The sequence below is a fragment of the Ornithorhynchus anatinus genome, chromosome 10 (genome assembly GCF_004115215.2).
Source record: "Ornithorhynchus anatinus isolate Pmale09 chromosome 10, mOrnAna1.pri.v4, whole genome shotgun sequence".
Classification (NCBI taxonomy): domain Eukaryota; kingdom Metazoa; phylum Chordata; class Mammalia; order Monotremata; family Ornithorhynchidae; genus Ornithorhynchus; species Ornithorhynchus anatinus.
Genome location: NC_041737.1, coordinates 8,419,688 through 8,439,007, shown reverse-complemented (window position 1 = coordinate 8,439,007; position 19,320 = coordinate 8,419,688). Strand labels below are relative to the sequence as shown.

The following is a 19,320-nucleotide window of genomic DNA, read 5'->3' as shown; positions in this document are numbered from 1 at the left end:
TCGGGGAAGTGGTAGTGTAAAGATATTGCAAGTACTGTGGGGTGAATATCAAGTGCTTAAGACGTACAGATGTACATAGGTGAAATAGAAAGGGTGCTATTGTCAATCAATGGTATTTACTGAGCGCTTACCTTATGCAGAGCGCTGTACTAAGTGTTTGGGAGAGTACAGTGCAATAGAGTTGGTAGACAGTTTCCCTGTCCACAAGAAGCTTAGAGCTGTACTCTTCTCTCTGCCTTGAGAGTTGATCACACAGATTAAACCCATGCATTTAACCATAGCCAACACCACAGGCCTCAAAGAAGTGGAGAAAAAAAATCCCTTTCAGAGACATTCAAACTTGGTCCTAGTTTAGCCCCAGGGGAAGGAGCCCATAACTGATACAGATTGAGAACTGGAAACATTTGATAAAAAAGGTTTAATGAGTTGTAAAATAAATACGCTGCCATTAAATATTAAATAAGTTATTTACATTTGGAAAAAAATACTTTTACATCTCCATACTTTTTGTATGTACAGAAAATCCTTTTAGCATAAAATGACTTCTAAGGTAATAGCCATCAGAAAGGGTCCATTTTCTAATGGTCTGCGTAAAGCGGGTCATTTCAGTCATGGCTGGGATTCGGTAGTGACCATTTCTTCGACAACCTGTTCAGAAACAATAATAATGATAGTGATGTTTGCTGTTAAGCATCTGTTATGTGTCAAGCATTGTACTAATCGCTAGGGTAGATATAAGAATCACATCAGAGTTTCTGTCCTAGATGGAGTTCACAGTCTAAGGGGAAAAGGAGAAAGAGTTATTCAGTCCCCATTTTATGGATGAGGAAACTGAGGCCCCAGGAAGTTGAAGTGACTTGCCCAAGGTCACAGAGCAGACAAGTGGCAGAGCCGGGTTTCAAACCTAGGCCATCGATCTTTCCGCGAGGCCTGGTGGAAGTGAGTCGAAACAATTTGCAAGGTGTAACCTGTTTAAAATCCCATAAGGGGAAACCAAATGATCAAAAACTACATCCCTGAGCCTTCCTGGGAAATTGGCTAAGCTGATCTTAAATTTAAGTTGTCTTTGGCATCATCGGGAAGGGGACAGAACACACAAGCCTTACCACTAGAGGAATATCAGGGTGTGGGCAAACAGTGAGTAGTTCATGCCATCGCCTCTTAAAGGAATAAGAAAGTTGGAACATGTACCCAGAAGAGCAAGCAAGATAATCAGGAGGATTCGGATAGGATAAGAGCCTGAAGAACTCTCATTTCCCTAAGACCCCGCCCCCCTTATTCATCAGCTATACACGTGGGTCTGTACCCCGTAAGCACTGATAATCACCCCTTCCCCAGCTCCACAGCACTTACGTACCTATCCTATACTTTCCCATTTTCACAGTCTAATTTATTTTAATGTCTATCTCTCCCTTTATCATGTCTATCAACTCTATCATACTGTATGTTCCGCAGGTGCTTAGTACGGTACTCGGCACCGGTGAGCACTCGATAAATACCCTTGACTGATTGGGAGGGGAAATGATTAATGACATGAAGGGAATGGAATGGTGGTGGGGTGGGGTGGGGGGAGGTGGAATTGTTGTTCACACATCCCATAACACCAGGATGAGGGGATCATTCGTTGAAACTTGAATGCGGTCGGTTCAAAACAAGAGGAACAGATTCTGGGGAAGAAGTGTAATCGAGGTTCTCTCACGTTTAAGGGAGTATTGAGAAGGGTCAATTGTCCAATGTGCAGACAGACCCCTGAGGTTGGTATTTGTTAAGCACTTACTCTGTGCCGAGCACTGTTCTAAGCGCTGGGGTAGATACAGGGTAATCAGGTTGTCCCACATAAGGCTCACAGTTAATCCCCATTTTACAGATGAGGTCACTGAGGCACAGAGAAGTTAAGTGACTTGCCCACAGTCACACAGCTGACAAGTGGCAGAGCTGGGATTCGAACTCATTACCTCTGACTCCCAAGCCCGTGCTCTTTCCACTGAGCCACGCTGCTTCTCTACGCTGCTTTTCTACGCTGCTTCTCTACGCTGCTTCTCTATGCAGGACCACGCTGAGGTCCTCTGGTCAGTAATAAAAGTCTCTATTGACCCGACTCCATCTCCTAGTAGATCAGAGTTCCTGTCCAAACTGTTACTACCCACGCTGATGGGCACGACCAGATGGCAGAAGTTAGCACTGTTGCTAGATTTTTTTAAAAAATGTTTTTTGTTAAGTGCTTTCTACGGACACCGTTCTAAGCACTGGGGTAGTCTCAAGATAATCAGGTTATACACAGACAGGGACCGTACACAGGTTGTACACAGTCCCCGTCTCACATGGCGCTCGCAGTCTTGATCCTCATTTTACGGATGAGGGAACTGAGGCCCAGAGAATTTAGTAGAGTTGCTACTACCTGTATCCAAGCGAAGCAGCGTGGCTTAGGGGACAGAGCACAGGCCTGGGAGTCAGAAGAAGCTGGGTTCTAATTCTGACTCCGCCACGGGTCTATACTGTGTGAGCTTGGGCAAGTCACTCTTTGTGTCTCAGTTCCCTCATCTGTAAATGGCGATTAAGAGTGTGTCCCACCTGATTAACTTGTATCTCCCCCAGCGCTTAGAACAAGGCTTGGTATATAGTAAGTGCTTAACAAATACCATTATTATTATTATTACTATCTCTACTAATAATTCTACTGCTAATCGGATCCAAGGAAAAAATGATAGGCTAGGCCTCTGGGTCTCCAGGTTGTGAACAGTGGCTGGCACTCCCGGCACTCAGACAAACTCTTGGTTGATATTGTTGTGCCCCTAAATCCGGCTAGGCGTCACCCCGCTGGAGCGACGTGTGATAGTGCTCTCCGAGTCACAGATTCCAGGGTAGCAGTTACCCACCTGAGGGCTGGGTCCCGTTACACAATCACATGCCCATTTCCAGTGTCTTGACGGAGTTTCTTTCTTTCTTCAGCTTCCTCTTTGCAACTATTGGAATATCTTTTCCGTATCCTGGGGAGGGTGGGGGGAAAGAAACCATTAGTTCAGGTTGGTTTTCTCAGTTTCCAGATGTGGCAGACTAAAAAAACAAAACAAAGCACTGTGGGAGAGACAAGTTATTCATGCTGGATGTAATCCCTATCCCTAGGAAGGAGAGCAGGTTTGGAATTCTCATTTTGCAGCTGAGGAAACTGAGGTACAGAGAAGTTAAGTGACTTGTTCAAGGTCATACAGCAGGCAAGTTGCGGAGTTGGGACTAGAACTCAGGTCTTTGGGCTCTCAGGGCCTTATTTAGTCTACTGGGTCACGCTGCTTCTTCATGCTGCCTTGGGGGAGAAGGTGTTCCATCTGGCAAGGCGAGCACGCCAGTGGACCAGCAGGTGGTAAGGACAGGGAAGGCATCCAAAAGCTCACAGGAACACACCTGTTTATGCTCCAATTGCTACTGAAGAGCTCCCCGAGACTCAGAAGACCTGACTTCTAATCCCAGCTCTACCACTTGTCTGTGTGACCTTGGGAAAGTCACTTAACTGCTCTCTGCCTCAGTGTCCTCAGCTACAGAATAGAGACAAATACTTGTCTTCTCTCTCCTTCTTAGACTCTGAGCCCTGGATGGAATGCTTATATCTACCCCAGAGCTTGGTATATAAGTGCTTAATATCTACCAAAATCATTATTAATCATTATTATTATTGTGAAGCATCCATCCGGGCTAGTTTCAGAGTGGGAAAAACCTGAAAGCTGAAGTGAAAAACAATGACCAAGATACTTGAATTGGTCCTGGGTGTTGTAGCCACTTGAACAAACCATCCCAGAATGGAAGGTCCTCTCGACTGTAAGCTCGATGTGGGCAGGGAATATGTCTGTTTAATGTTCTAGTGTACTCCCCCCAGTGCTTAGTACAGTGCTCTTCCACAATAATAATGATCAGTGCTTGATACAACTGACTGACTAAGGGCTGTTCTCCAGGCTTAAAGTCAGTTCAGAGACATTTGCCTATAGAAAACCATTTGATATAAGCTCTAATATTGAGGTCAACCTGGGACCACTATAAATGTTACTCTATTTCTTTGCTAACCTAATAAATATTTCAATTCTGACATATCAGCATGTATTTTGACCCGACCTTTACTGAGAAGCAGCATGGCCTAGTGGTAAAAACACAGCACTGGGAGTTAGGCAATGGCGGATTCTAATCTTCGCCCCGCCCTTTGCCTGCTGTGTGACCTTGGGCAAGTCACTTCTGTGTCTCAGTGTAAATTGGGGATTAAATACGTGTTCTCCCTCCCTCATACACTGTGAGCTCCATGTGGGACAGAGACTGCATCCAATCATGTTGCACTGTATCTATCCCAGGACTTAATGCATAGTAAAAGATTAACAAATACCACAATTATCATTACCATCATCATACTTGTTCAGCCAGCGGTCTATTTTTTAGTTCAAAGGCTACGATAGCAGGTTTTGAGCAGCTCTGTTTATGAATGAACCTGACCAGAGTATTCTTCCAGGAAGTAAAAGCGATAATTTCACTCGGGATTTCTCATACATCATTTCTCCCAAGAGTAATGTATGGTGGCGGTGTTTCAGCTCGGGAGTTTTAACAGGTACCCAAAGGGTCCTAAACAGACACCATTCCAAAAGAGTGCATTAGCATTCAGATAGTTCGATTATTTCCAGAGGACTTAAGGGGCAGGATGAGATGATGCCCGACTGCAACTCCTCTGCCGAGATGCCTCTGAATCGTTGCTGCCCAAACCCTTCACTGTCGGCGTGGGACGTTAACAGACGAGTCTTAAGGCCAACCTGCCGTGCATTTTGTCTGTCCGATAACACAGAATAAGTGTCCTTTCATCATCATTTCTCAAAGCAAGATTTACATATGAAGTAATAGTAAACAGGGACAATAAAACAGGCCCTTCATTTCCTGAATGGCGGGAGTGGTCGAGCATGTACACAATCCAGTCGGCAGAGCAATTTGCCAAAACCTAAAATTAGCCTAATGAGTGCACTGGATTTCCCAAGATCCAGTTCAGCATGAATCACTGGAGAGCCAGGCCACACCCTACCTCTACTTCCCTAAGAGCCAAGAATGCCAGTCAGAGGAGGGAGATATCATGCTCCCCAGGGGTATTCTGGGAGTTAGGGCCTACCTTCTGGACCTGGTGATGGGAAAAAAAAAAAGGAGTCCCATCAGTCCAGCAAATGGGGACCGCTATTGCTCAGATGGGTGGGAAGAAGTGAGAAGAGTCTTGTTCCCTGATCTACCTTGGGTGAACGTATAAACTGGTCCTCTCAGAGGCAAGAAGGGGAACCTAAGCCGCAGATATTAGGCAGAGCCAGGCGAGGCTCAGTGGACTCTTTCAGAATGTGGCTTTGTAACTCCAAAGTTCATTCAAGAGGTCGTTTGGGGAACTTGCCTCAGAAATCCCAATTTAGAGCTTGCACTATCCGGAGTGGTAGAGGAGCCTCTGATCCTCCAGAATGGCTAAACAGTGATGCCACCAGGGATTGTTTAAGGCCAAGCACGAACTCCTTCTGGGCCGGACCAGGGTGCTAGCAACGTCCTTTTGAAGTCCGGGTACGTTTCCCGGAGAACAGATTTCCAGGGAACCAACAGTCTCCAAGTTCCAGGAATAGGCTTTCCCTTCTTCTATCCCAGAGATTAATACAGTGCTCCGCACACAGTAAGGGCTTAAAAAATACTAAAAACGCCCTCCACTTTCTGGGGGCCCCCGAAGCCAGCTCCGTCCAACCAGCACAGCAGAAATCTCTTGCTGCTGGAGTTCGAGGCCTTTGAACTTGCCCTCATGTCCTGAAGTCAAAATACTGGGATGGAAATCGCAGTCAGACCTTGTTATTCAACCTGACAGCCTCTTTAAAAAGTAGACACTCTCTCGTCATCGTACTCACTGAATCGTAATAACGACCACAATTGCCGTGAAGCTGATGACAGAAACCAGAACCGCAACCACCGCTAAAGCCGTGTTTGAGAAATCACTGTCTCCTCTGCTGTGAGTCTTCATGGACTGCTCCTCACACCGTTCGCCGAAGTAATCCTGGTGGCACCTTCAACAACAAAACACAAACACCATCCCTCACGAAATTAAGGTTTTTTTTTTTAAGAAAAGAAAATACCACTTTGCTTTAAGAACTCGGCTTTTAAGCCACCTGTACTTCGGCAGCGACTTCAAAGACACGGGAGATTTTGCCCTCTAGAAAGGCAAGCTACCGCGGCTACTTTAAAAATATCAGGAAGCACAGTCATCCTTCACGACCAAGGTCTGTCAGTATTAGAACAAGTTGAGATTAGTTTGGGTGTGATATTCCAAGAAGACACACCTTTCCATTCTTTGTTCTTTTAATTTATGACCAACTGATGAGTTCAGTGGCTTGCTATGCGGCTTCTAAATTCCACTATCGTTGAGTTTTACATGGCCAAACGTTTTTTCAGCTGGAACAGCGTGGAGTGGCTCAGGAAGAGAGTACATCTGCAAACTAGCGGGGAGGTCTTGCCCATCTCTTTAAAGGGAATTATCCATTCAGAGCAATGAAGCTCTCCCGGAGTCCAGAACACGATTAAACGCCTCGGTCATTTGGACGTGGACTTACTTGCATGTTGCTTTCTGGACGCTTTCGACGTATTTACATTCCCCGTGGATGCAGAAATTTTTGAAGTCCACATCGCACGGAGTTTTCTTCTTTTTATTTTTCCGATTCTTGCCGTTTTTACCCCTGTTCTTCTTCCTCTTGGGCCTGTCTGGGTTTTTTTCACTGTCGGTTTTGTTTCTCCTGGGTTTCTCTAAACGCTCCACTGCAAAGAGACAAAAATCACCCCACAGTGTTAGCTGCTTGTACCGGGAGGACTTGCCTATCTCAGGCTACCGTGACTGAGGCCCCTGGAGAGGCGTGAAGCAGCCGGATGAGGGCTTCTCAAACAAGCCAAGTCTGGATTAATCTACCACCAACGTACACAGAGAGGGCAGGGACCCTAAGCACTTCAACACTGTACTAAGCACTTGGGAAAGTACAGTATAACAGAGTTGGTAGGCACGTACCCTGCCTGTAATGAGCTTAGTCTAGGGCACTTAGGTCAGTGCTCTGCACAGAATAAATATCACTGCTCGATGGCTCCTTATCACCGCCGAGTGTCCATCTTGCAGGCTCTGAGCATCACGTAAACCTCTTGACCCCCTTCCTAAGGGTCAGGGTCACCAGTTAGGTGGACAAGGAGAGAATGGACAAGGACGAGGGGCCTCAAACCCATCCTTGATGCCGTTTGTGAACAACTCTCCTCAAAAAGATGGCAGGGGAGGGGGACAGGAGATGAATCGGGTCCTAGATTGTCCCCCACTTGCATTGGTACGGGAAAATAAGCCATCCCCTACCTAGTGGAAAAAGCAGGGAGATAGAGGACCTGGTTTCTAAACCCAGCACTGTCACTTGTCTGCTGTATGATCTGGGCAAGTCACCTCACTTTTCTGTGCCTCAGTTACCTCATCTGTAAAATAGGGATTAAGAATGTGAGCCCTATGTGGAACACAGACTGTGTCCAATCTGACTAGCTTGTATCTACCCCAGCGCTTAGTGCAGTGTCTGTAATAAGCACTTACACACCACAAAAGAAAATACCCTTATAGTTCATATACTGTAAGCTTGGTGTGGGTGGGGACTCTGTCTTCCCAGTCTGATGTATTATACTCTCCCAAATGTTATCGTATTGTTTAGTACAGTGCTCAGCAAACAGTAATCGCTCAATAAATACCACTGCCTGATTTCTGAGGGTGCATCAGAGCAATCCGACTGAAGTTCCAGCAATATTCCCCACCCTGACCTCCTGCCTTTCCTAGCAAATCAAATAACTAGACCTGTTAGTTCATTAAGCTCCTCGTGGGCTGGGATATTTATATTCCCTCAAAACTGTAGATGCTATGCTCTCCACAAAGGAGGCATCTAAGCACTATTGACTGATTGACCAGGCCACAGTATACAGAAGGAATGGGGCTTTTACCAATAATTACCGATGGGCAGGGTATATAGCCGAACGCAACAGAGAGAATGGCTGAACTCATCACTGGGACCGGGAAAACCAGAGTAGCTGGCTTGGGTATGGACAGACTCACGAATGAAATAAAATCCCCTGGTAATATTTTGGAGCTCTCTCCTGCCATCTGTAAGCGCTAAAGAAAGTGTCCTGCACACAGTAAGTCCTCAATAAATGCAATTGATTGATCTTGATTGATCCTTAGCAAGGTTTCTGTAGTTTGGGGATGGAGCTGCCTAGGGAAGAGTCTGGGAAATTTCTAAGTGCTACCTCTTTCCAGTAAATAATCATTTGGGAATGTCTTGGCACTTCACATCCTAATTCCCAGCTCTTAGTACAGTGTTCTGCACATAATAAGCACTCAATAAATACAATTGAATGAATTAGCTGTCAATACAGATTCGAAGTCTGAGGGGCTAACCTTAGTCTGTGGCTCAGCTCCTTTCCTTTGGCTACATATAAGGAGTTGCAAACATTAAGGATTTGGGACTCAGATACGAACTCAAAGCTAGCACTCCATTATTATTGCGTATCTGATAAAGAGAATAGAAAGATATCATTAATAAGTGGTTAGTCACTGTAGCTGAGTGTGCTAACAGATGGTTAACCCCATGTGTGGTTAATTTAATAGCTTTCCAGAGGAGTTCAAACAGGCTATCACGCTTTCTGCGATAAACATTTCACTCTTTAAGCTCGGATCACTGCCATCGCTAGGAATCTGACCTAGTTCTAGCAAACTTCCTTCCCTTCGTGTTCATCGGACCAACAGCACGTTCAGAGATCCAAAAAGCGAGAAGACCTGGTGTTAACAGCGGCCTCAGCGTGCCTGGTGGTCTTGAAAATGGTGGTCTTGAAAATACCTCTCCTAATAGTATTAAGTGCTTCCTGTGTGCACAGAGCATTGTCTTAAGCGCTTGAGAGAGTACAATAATAATAATAATAATGGTATTTGTTAAGCGCTTACTATGTGCCAAGCATTGGGACAGATACAAGGTAATCAGGTTGTCCCACGTGGGGTTCACAGTCTTAATCCCCGTTTTCCAGAGGAGGCCCAGAGGAGTTAAGTGACTTGCCCAAAGTCACCTAGCTGATAGGTGGAGGGGTCGGAATTAGAACCCATGACCTCTGACTCCCAAGCCCGTGCTCTTTCTAAGCCACACTGCTTCTCTACCAACAATAGAGTTGGTAGGCATGATTCCTGCCCTCAGATAGCTTCCAGTCTAGTGAAGGAGATGGACATTAAAATAAATTATAGCTGGGGGGAGTGGCAAAGTGAGAAGATATGGACATAAATGCTGTGGGGCTGGGGAGAGTAGCAATCTCTGCCTAAAACGCAGCTATTCTGAGGCAGAGACTCTAGCTACGTATCACTCGATCAATTTTTTTGAGTGGTTCATTCATTCAACTGTATATATTGAGCACTCACTGTTGTGCAAAGCACTGTACAAAGCGCTTGAGAGAGTACAATATAACAATAACCACTGCCCACAAGGAGCTCACAGTCTAGAGAGTTACTGTGTGCAGGGCATTGTACTAAATGCTTGGGAAAGTACAGAAAGGTCGATAGACATGGTCCCCATCCACAACGAGTTTACGGTCTGGGAGGAGGGAGTTGGGAGTGAAATAATCGCATAATCAGTTGAAAGGCTAAGGCCTTTCTAGCCGGAATTCACACCAAAGTGCTTTCTGCATGCCTGGAAGCGTATAATTGTACTTATTGAGCACTTACTGTGTGCAGGGAAGTCAGACAATAATACAAAAAAAGAGATTACAGATATGTTCATAAGTGCTGTGGGGTTGGAGGGTGAGTAAAGGGAGCTAGTCAGGGCAGAGTGGGTAGATTCGATCCCAGCTCACAAGGGGTTCTCAGCATAGCGGGGCTGCTCACCCCCTCTTCCGCCGCCCCCCGGCCTCCCCTAAAAGCTTCGGCCGCTCAGAAGATCCTGCCAAGTCGTCGCCCTGCATTCGAGCCGAGACGGCTCTTTAACGCACCTCTGATGGAGTCGTCTAGTACGTATCCAGAGATCTGGGGTTCGTTCTCATACTCTTCCGAACTGTAGTCTTCGTCGGTCGCCGAGGACGGCTCGCTTCCCGACGACCCCCCGGGCCCCTCCGTGGTCCGGTCTGTGGGCGAGAGTTCATTTTTCCCAGAGTTGGTGGCGTCGAGGGCAGAGCCAGTGGCATGGTGGCACACTAGGGAAGAGAAGCGGGGAGGAGGGGTAAAAAGAAAAAAAAAGAAGTGAAGCAGGATGCCATTCCTACCAGTCAGCTCCATCCCGGAGACGTGTTTACCTTCGGTCGGATACCTGTGCGGCTCTTGCACATGGAGTATTGTTTGGGGCTGAGTCACTTAGAAAAGCAGCTTTTATTTTTACAAACTCAGCTGTTCCAATTATGAGGCTTCCTGCTTCGCTGTTTTCCTTTTCACCCAGATTCCACTTCTCTCCGATTCTCTCCTCTCTGGTCGGCAGGGCTTTATTCAATAGTATTTCTTGAGCGCTTACTATGTGCAGAGCACTGGACTAGGCGCTTGGAATGAACAAGTTGGCAACAGATAGAGACGGTCCCTGCCGCTTGACGGGCTTACGGTCTAATCGGGCTTTAGGGACCGATGTTTCACAGGGAAGTGCTGGCATTCATTCATTCATTCATTCAATCGTATTTATTGAGCGCTTACTGCACGCAGAGCGTTGCACTAAGCGCTTGGAATGTAGCATTCGGCAACAGAGACAATCCCCGCATGAAAGGAGGTGGGGTCTAAAAGGGGAGGGGGGACCCCAAGTGGGGTTGGAGTCTCCGCCCCTTGTCTGCCGGTTGACCTTGGGCAGGCCATTTAACTTCTATGTTGCCTCAGTTCCCTCGTCTGTAAAATGGGGATTAAGACTGTGAGCCCCACGTGGGACAACCCGATGACCTTGTATCTACCCCAGTGCTTAGAACAGCGCTCGGCACATAGTAGGCGCTGAACAAATACCATTATTATTATTATGGAGCTTGGGTTGGGGGTTGGAAAAAGCTAGCGGGCCGAAAGAGCCGGTTAGGGGGCCTCGGAAACTTCCGGCTCTTCCCAGTCCTGCTTCGGAAGCTCTCGGGTCTGTTGGGGGGATGGTCCAACCCCAGGGAATCGTGGGAAAGCTTTGGCTTCACCCCCACAGCTGGAAACCCCCCCGGGGACAACAGCCCACGTGTCCCCCAAAGACTTGGCACCCGTGAGCTCGACCCTGGCCTGGCGTGGGCTGGTTCAGGAACACAGACCCCAGGTAGCCCTGGGGCCCTTGGATGCCACCCGCTCTGGGGGCGACTGCTGCAGGGTGACCTCATTGGACCCTCAGAAAATGGGGGGAGGGCGTGCATCCTGCCTTAAAAGTGGCATGTCCTAATGGAAAGAATACTGGGTGGGAGAAGTCAGGAGGAGGCTTGGGTTCTGATCCTGGCTCCGCCACTTGGGTGACCCGGGGCGAGTCGCTTAACCTCTCTGCCCCTCAGCTTCCTCCTCTGTAAAATGGGGATTAACGACCCTTCCTCCCACACCCCCCAGGCTGAGCCCCTTGTGGGCCAGGGACCGCTTGTGATCAGAGTGAATGATATCTCCCCCTGGGCACTTAGTACAGTGCTTGGCACCTAGTAGGCTTTACAAATACAATTGTTGATTATTATTAAGAATAATAATTATGGCATTTTAAGTGCTTACTACGTGCCAAGCACTGTTCTAAGCGCTGGGGTAAATACAAGGTAATCAGGTTGCCCCATGTGGGGCTCACAGTCTCAATCCCCATTTTACAGATGAGGTAACTGGGGCCCAGAGAAGTTAAGTGGCTTGTACAAGTCACAGAGCTGACAAGTGGCAGAGCTGGGATTAGAACCCACGACCCGTGACTCCCAAGCCCGGGCTCTTTCCACTAAACCACGCTGCTTCTGAGGGCACACCCCGATTTGCTTGTATCCGCCCCAGCACCTAGTACAGTGCCTGGCACACAGATACCTTCATCATTCCCCCGGCTCTGCCACTTGTCTGCTGTGCGACCTCGAGCAAGTCACTTCCCGTCCCTGTGCCTCAGTCCCGTCATCTGTAAAACGGGGATCGAGACCGTGAGCCCTATGTGGGACAGGAACTGCATCCAACCCCATTCGCTTGCATCCACCCCAGCGCTTAGTACAGCGCCCGGCACACGGGAAGCCCTTAACAAATTCCCTCGTCATTATCAGGGAGGGTCGAGGGGCAGCCGCATTTTGGGAACCAGGAGCAGGGGGAGCCTGCGGACCGCCTTGATTTTGGAGGTTCACACTGCGGGCTGCCCCCGTAGCCCCCCGCCGCCGGGGCCCGGCCCCCCGCCCTCTTTGGGGCTGGGCTGCACCTGGGGCAGTCCCGGGACGTGCCCAGGGAAGACCCGTCCAGCCTGTCCAGCCAGTCCTGGGGGTCCAGAGTGGAGGACCCGGTTGGGGAGAGGGGGGATGAGGGGAGATGGGTAGGGGGCATCCCAAGGAGCCCCTCTCACCTGAGCAGAGGAGCAGGAGAACCAGCAGAGGCGGGCCGAGCGGAGTCCACATGGGTTTCCCTGGACGGATGACCCCTCCGGGCCCGGGGCGCTGGACAGAAGGGAGGGGTCAAGGGGTCAGGGGGTCAAGGGGTCAGGGGGTGGGGAGGGGGCGTCGCTGGACCAGCGGCAGGGGACTGGCTGGGGAAGGGAGGGAAGGAAAGAAGAGCTGCGAGGTATGTGCACGAAGGTGAGCCTGTCCAGGTGTGCAGTCACCTCGCACCTGCCGCTTTATAGGCCGCACCCCGGGGTGGGGGGCGGGACTGGCTTCGGGACATCACCCCCCCCCCCCCCCAAACCCAGGACACACACACTCACACACTCACACCCCGAGGCCTCCCATCAGCCAACCCCAGCCCTTATAAACCGGCCAATCAATGGGGTTATTATGATGAATAATAACGAGAGTATTATAATATAATCGTTCCATTATATCATTCATTCTATCCTATTTAGTGAGCGCTTACTGGGTGCGGAGCACTGGACTAAGCCCTTGGAAAGTACAATTCGGCAACCGGTAGAGGCCATCCCTATCTATTGATTATATTAATGCATTAATATATTATAATACAGCCAAGCAGCGTGGCTTAGTGGAAAGAGCCCGGGCTTGGGAGTCAGAGGTTGTGGGCTCTAATCCGCATGTCTGCTGTGTGACCTTGGACAAGCCGCTTCACTTCTCTGGGCCTCAGTTCCCTCATCTGGAAAATGGGGATGAAGACTGTGAGCCCCAAGTAGGACAACCTGATTATTTTCTATCTCCCCCAGCGCTTAGAACAGTGCTTGGCACATAATAAGCGCTTAGCTCATTCATTCATTCAATCGTATTTATTGAGTGCTTACTGTGGGCAGAGCGCTGTACTAAGCGCTTGGAAAGTACATTTTGGCAGTAAATACCATTATTATTATTATTATTTATTAAACCACAGACACACATTCACACATGGAGGTGCCGTCCCTGCCACCCATCAGCCAACCCCAATACTTAGGAACCAATCAATCAATGGTATTCATTATTAATAATACTATTATAATATAATAATCATATATCGATTGTATATCAAGTTTATATATTGTGATATATTATATATCAATTATTAGAGAAGCAGTATGACGTACTGGATAGAGCACGAGTCTGGGAGTCAGTGTCCTGGGTTCCAATCCAGACTTCGCCACGTATCTGCTGTGTGACCTTGGGCAAGTCACTTAACCTCTTTGTGCCTCAGTTACCTCATCTGTAAAATGGGGATTAAGACTGTGAGCCCCACATTGGACAACCTGCTTACCTTGTATCAAACTCAGCGCTTAGAACAGTGCTTTGCACATAGTAAGCGCTTAACAAATACCATCATTACTATTATTAACAAGTACCACAATTATTATTGCCACCATTACTCAATGGAGCCACATTCTTCTTTCTCTGAAGGATTGGACCCAACGAATTAATGCTTTGTGGCCCTAAATTCTCAGTCATCTTCACCAGGGCTAAGGAGTGGATAAATAAAGAAAAACAACAGAGCCGTGGAATGCAGTTTGTCACAGTGTGAGGTGGCTGCAGCAAAAAGAGGTTTTCTTGCTTGGAAAGGATCGACATTCATTAATCATCCTTTTTTTTAAAAAAAAAAATTACTCAAAAAACCCCCATACTGTTTCCGTGTCCTGAAGATACCTATCTGCTCTCCGACAGTTCCAGTAAAACAGCCTCTCTAGGAATGCAGGTGAAAGTGCAAATCCTGGTGTTTCTGGAGAACTTGGCAAACTCAGTTCTTATAAAATGGCCTGTCCTAAAGGAGGGGCTAATTGATACCTCACACTGGACAAGAAGAAAGAAATAAAATAATGCGTTCATTGAAAAATTGATCTGCATTACTGGTCAGGAATTCTGAACACAGAGAAGCAGCGCAGCCGGGTGGAAAGAGCACGGGCCTGGGAGTCAGAGGACATGGTTTCTAATCCCGGCTCCGCCATTTGACTGCTGTGTGATCTTGGTCCAATCATTCCCTTCTCTGGGCCTCATTTACCTCATCTGTAAAATGGGGATTAAGACTGTGAGCCCCCAATGGGACTTGGGCTGTATCCACCCCGATTAGCTCGTATCTCTGTATTTTTACCAAGAAAACTCTTTGGATATACTATTAGAATGATCGTAGATGGAGGTGGGGAGTTCTCCATGTGTCCATGGAGTCTCTAATCATTAAATAGTATATATTGAGCCTTTACTATGTGCAGAGCACTGTACTAAGCGCTTGAAATGTACAATTTGGCAACAGATAGAGACAATTCCTGCCCAATGACAAGCTCTATGGGCAGGAAATGATTCGACAGCTTAAGACAAGATGAGATTCCATTGTTTAGTACAGTACCTGGCACATAGTAAGCCCTTTAATAAGTACCATAAAAAAAGTAGCAGAATTTAGAACCCATGACTCCTGACTCCCAGTCTCAAGTTCTTTCCACAAGGCCATACTTTTACAAGCTTCTCGGCAAACAATCCTCAGAAGGAGACAGCCATGATGTTCCAAACTTTGTTCTTGTTCTTGTAACATTTTGGGGCGCTTATGCAGCCCAACTGCTTGGGAGAATACTATAAAATACCACAATGAGCTTACAACCTAGAGGGGGAAACCGACATTAATATAAATAAATAAATTGAATTAGAGATACAGATTAAACTAAATTAAGTTAAATTACAGATTCCTCCTCCTTGCCCTGCCAGAGGTCAAATTTACAACTCTGCCTTTTGGCAATCGGGTTAATAAAAGGAGGATGGATGGGAGGATGGAGAGAAGGGGAAAAAATATCTACACTGTTACTTCACTTATGAAACAGTCAATCAAGCATACTTACTGAGCACCTACTGTGTGCAGATTACTGCACTAAACACTGGGAGAGTACTTCATAACAATACAACAGCTTTGGTAGACATATTCCCTGCCCATGATGAGCTGACAGGTCTCCGTGGATTTCGATGATCTGGTTGGTTCTTTTCTCTGGGCCTGGGAATAATTTGTTCTCCCCTTCTGAGCTCTCTGGGGCCTTCTGTGAAAAGGAAGAGCTGCACTTCTCACTTGGTGAAGGAAGACATGTTTTCTGTGCTATTAGAAGGAAGGAACTGGCTCGCGTATTTGCTGATATCAATCAACCGTATTTATTAAGCTCTTTGTATGTGCAGAGCGCTGTACTAAGCACTTAGGAGAGTGCAATGTCACAGAGTTAGCAGACATGTAGAGAGAGAATAAACTAACTCTCTCTGCCCTCCCCCCCCAAATCGCTAGCTTTCCTTCCTCTAACCCATTATGGCCTTTTGTCTGAACTTGGCCCCAGACACTAGATTCATGCTGGCTAGTGAGAGGAGACCTTTTGTCATAATTTTATTTAATTTTATTTCATGTATGGTATTTATTAAGCACTTACTCTGTGTCCAGCACTGTTCTAAAGGCTGGGATAGTACAAGTTAATCAGGATGGACACAATCTCTATCCCACATGTGACTCTCAGTCTAAATAGGAGGGAGAACAAGTATTGAATACTCATTTTATAGTCTAGGAGAGGCACCAAGAAGTTAAGTGACTTGTTCGATGTCCTACAGCAGGCGACTGGCAGAGCCGGGATTAGAACCCAGGTCTTCTGACTCCCAGACCCGTGCTCTTTCCACTAGGTCACACTGCTTTCCATTCTATATTAACAGGGCAACTACAGTGGACATGGAAAAACCCCCCAGTAAATTAAGTTGTCTCAGTTCACCAAAATTAGGTTCCAAACTCCTGGAGAGGAAGAATCGTATCTACCAACTTTGTTATATTCTCCCAGTACTTACTACAGTGAGTGCTCAATAAATATCATTTTGAAACCAAAAGCATGTTTATCTCCATTCTCTTCTTTCCCAAACCCAATGCACCTCCATCCATCTTCCATTTATTTAGTTTCCTAAAACTGCCCTTTCAGAGAGCAGTGAGGGTTTTACTCCGGGAAGCAGTGTGACCGAGTGGAGAGAGCACAGAGAGAGCACAGACCTGGGAGTCTAATCCCCGTTCTGCCGCCAGCCTACTGGGTGACCTTGGTCAAGTCACTTGACTTCTCTGTGCTTTGGTTTCCTCAACTTTAAAGTAGGGATTCAACACCTGCTCTCCCTCCTATGTAGACTGCGAGCCCCACAAGGAACAGGGACTGTGTCCGATCTACCCAATCTATACCTTCCCCAGCTCTTACAACGGTGTTTGAAACATAGCAAGCGCTTAACAAATACCATAAAATATTGGACAACTTTATAGAGAGATATTAGGGTTGATGGATAGGCAGTCTGGGCTGGCTTCTCTTATCTCTGCACAACTTGGTGACAAGATGCAGTCTCTGGAAACCCAGATCCAGTGTGAGAACTGAAACTGAGGTTTAGATAATATTTAGTGGCATTTTCTAGGTGGATTTCCGAGTCTCCCCACCTAGACAGTTTCATTTCATCTTCACCGATATGGAGAGAAACCTCAGAGAACTTCAGGGATTTAACCCTTAATTTAACCAGTGGCCTCATGTAATAATAATAACACAGGTATATTTCCGTTATTTATTTATTTTAATGTCTGTCTTCCCCTCTGGACTCTAAGTTCCTTGAGGGCAGGGAATGTGTCTGCTATATTGTTATATTGCACAGCCCAAATGTTTAGTCCAGATCTCTGCACAAAGAAGCTCTCAATAAATATGATTGATCGAATAATAATAATAAAAACAATAATAATAATGGTTTTTAATTAAGTGTTTAATATATGCCAAACACTGTTCTAAGCCTTGGGGTAGATACAAGTTAATCAGGTTAAAAGCATTTCCTGTCCCACATGGGGCTCACAGGGAGTGAGACCAGGTATTGAATTCCCATTTTACAGATGAGAAAAGAGAAGTGAAGTGACTGGCCCGAGGCCACACGGCAGGCAAGTGGTGGAGACGGGAATAGAGCCTACGTCCTTTGACTCTCAAGTCTTTGCTCTCTCCTCTAGACCACACTGCTTCCCTTATAGGCAAGGGCCAAACTTCCCTTTAACAAGTGACTGGTTCCCTCACCAGCCGATCAGGTTAAGAAATCCCCGAGGGCAAAATGGAGCTCAGCCTGGGTGGTGTGTTGTCTGTTAGGCCGCATTATGTACTGTGCTCCTGTCCCAAACAACAGGTCCCTTTGAGCTGATTGCCTGGAGAGTCAAGGAGCCACTCTTACTGGGTTGGTTGCCATGACATCATGGCGCTCCTCTAACGCTCACCTTCTCCCCGCGCCTCCATCTCGTCTATCTCACCGCCGACCCCTCGCCCACGTCCTACCTCTCGACTGGAACTCCCTCCCTCCTCAAATCCGACAGACGGTGACTGTCCCCCACTTCAAAGCCTTTATTGAAAGCCCATCTCCTCCAAGAGGCCTTCCCTGACTGAGCCCCCCCTTTCCTCTTCTCCCACTCCCTTCTGCGTCACCCTGACCCGCCCTCTTTGTTCATCCCCTTTCCCAGCCCCACAGCACTTATATCCATATCTGTCATTTATTTATTTCTATGGATCTCTACCTCCCCCGCTCTAGACTGTAAGCTCATTGTGGGCAGGGAATGTGCCCCTTTATGGTTGTATTATACTCTCCCAGTGCTTAGTACAGAGCTCTGGGCACAGTAAATACGAATGAATGAAGGAACAGTGCCCTGCACCAATAGATGCTTAATAAATTCCACTGTTTCTTCTGCCTACTCCAGCAGGACACCGCTGTCCATATCCTCTGTGCTACCCCCACCGGAAACTCCAGATCCGAACGTCCAATGCAAGACCCAGACCACTGCGCTTCCCCAACTGTGAGTGCTCAATAAATACCGCTGATTGATCGATTACCTTATTTCTTTCTACCACAGTGCTCAACGCTGGGCCTGACACATAGTAAGCACTTAATAAATTCCCTAAGAATGAGAATGAGGGCAAACCATTGCTCTAGCTGAAATCTGTCCATGACCCTCTCCCTGTCGGGGCTGTCCACTCACTGAAGAAATTCTCCGTCACCAGGACGGGAGAGCACTCAGGACAGTGCTCTGCACATAGTAAGCGCTCAGTAAATACCACTGATTGATTGATTGAGAGGGAAGGCTCGCTACACTTTTCCTAAAGATGGCCCAGGTGATGATTCAAGATACCCACAGACCACCCTGGGGGGAGAGATGACATAGTCATGACTCAGTGGGTAGAGTGCTACTTACTAAACCATCCCCATTCCCCCTTGCCTTTCTCTTGAGAAGTTTCCACCAAAGTTCTGACCACCCCAAATTTGACCCAATTCGACTTGCCCAATGACCTCACAGCCCAAGTTCCTATGGTGACCAGCCATAATAATGATCTCTTTCATAGCCTTGCAGAGAGGCGACACTTAGGCACTCCTCTTAAGAGGGTTAAACATATTAGTGTTTGTTTTATAGCAACCACAAGACTGCAATAGAAGTGGTAGAGAGAAGGGGGACGGGTAGTAATGTCACCATGAGTTCTATTGAATCTGTGAATTTCAAAATATAATTCCAAAGTACCTCAATCTGCAGTGACCTCATACGGGAGAGGTGACGCCTTGATTCCTACATCTATTTTTAGATGAAGTAGGTTGGTGGATTCGAGTTTTCTTTTTTGTTTCATTCAACCTCAAGTGTCTTGACTTTCTAACCGGCAGATGAATTCCCTGTTGGCAAATTTACAAGGCAGATATGATTTGCCACCTTGTTGTTCCGAAAGGGCCACCTCCTCCCCAGTAGTCGTTCATTCATGCGTG

General features: G+C 47.0%; 1 protein-coding gene across 1 annotated transcript in view; it reads right to left on the bottom strand.

Annotated features, from left to right (window-relative positions):
* Window positions 1-405: 405 nt before the first annotated feature.
* Window positions 406-19,320, bottom strand: part of AREG (amphiregulin) — a 46,050-nt gene continuing 27,135 nt past the window's right edge. Inside the window, exons 4-9 of the mRNA XM_029073701.2 lie at window positions 12,516-12,606; window positions 10,012-10,212; window positions 6,588-6,789; window positions 5,889-6,044; window positions 2,877-2,987; window positions 406-648 (exon numbers count right to left, since the gene is read on the bottom strand). Of these exons, the coding sequence (XP_028929534.1) occupies window positions 2,894-2,987; window positions 5,889-6,044; window positions 6,588-6,789; window positions 10,012-10,212; window positions 12,516-12,606 (744 nt within the window). The 3' untranslated portion in view covers window positions 406-648; window positions 2,877-2,893. The remainder of the gene's footprint in view (window positions 649-2,876; window positions 2,988-5,888; window positions 6,045-6,587; window positions 6,790-10,011; window positions 10,213-12,515; window positions 12,607-19,320) is intronic.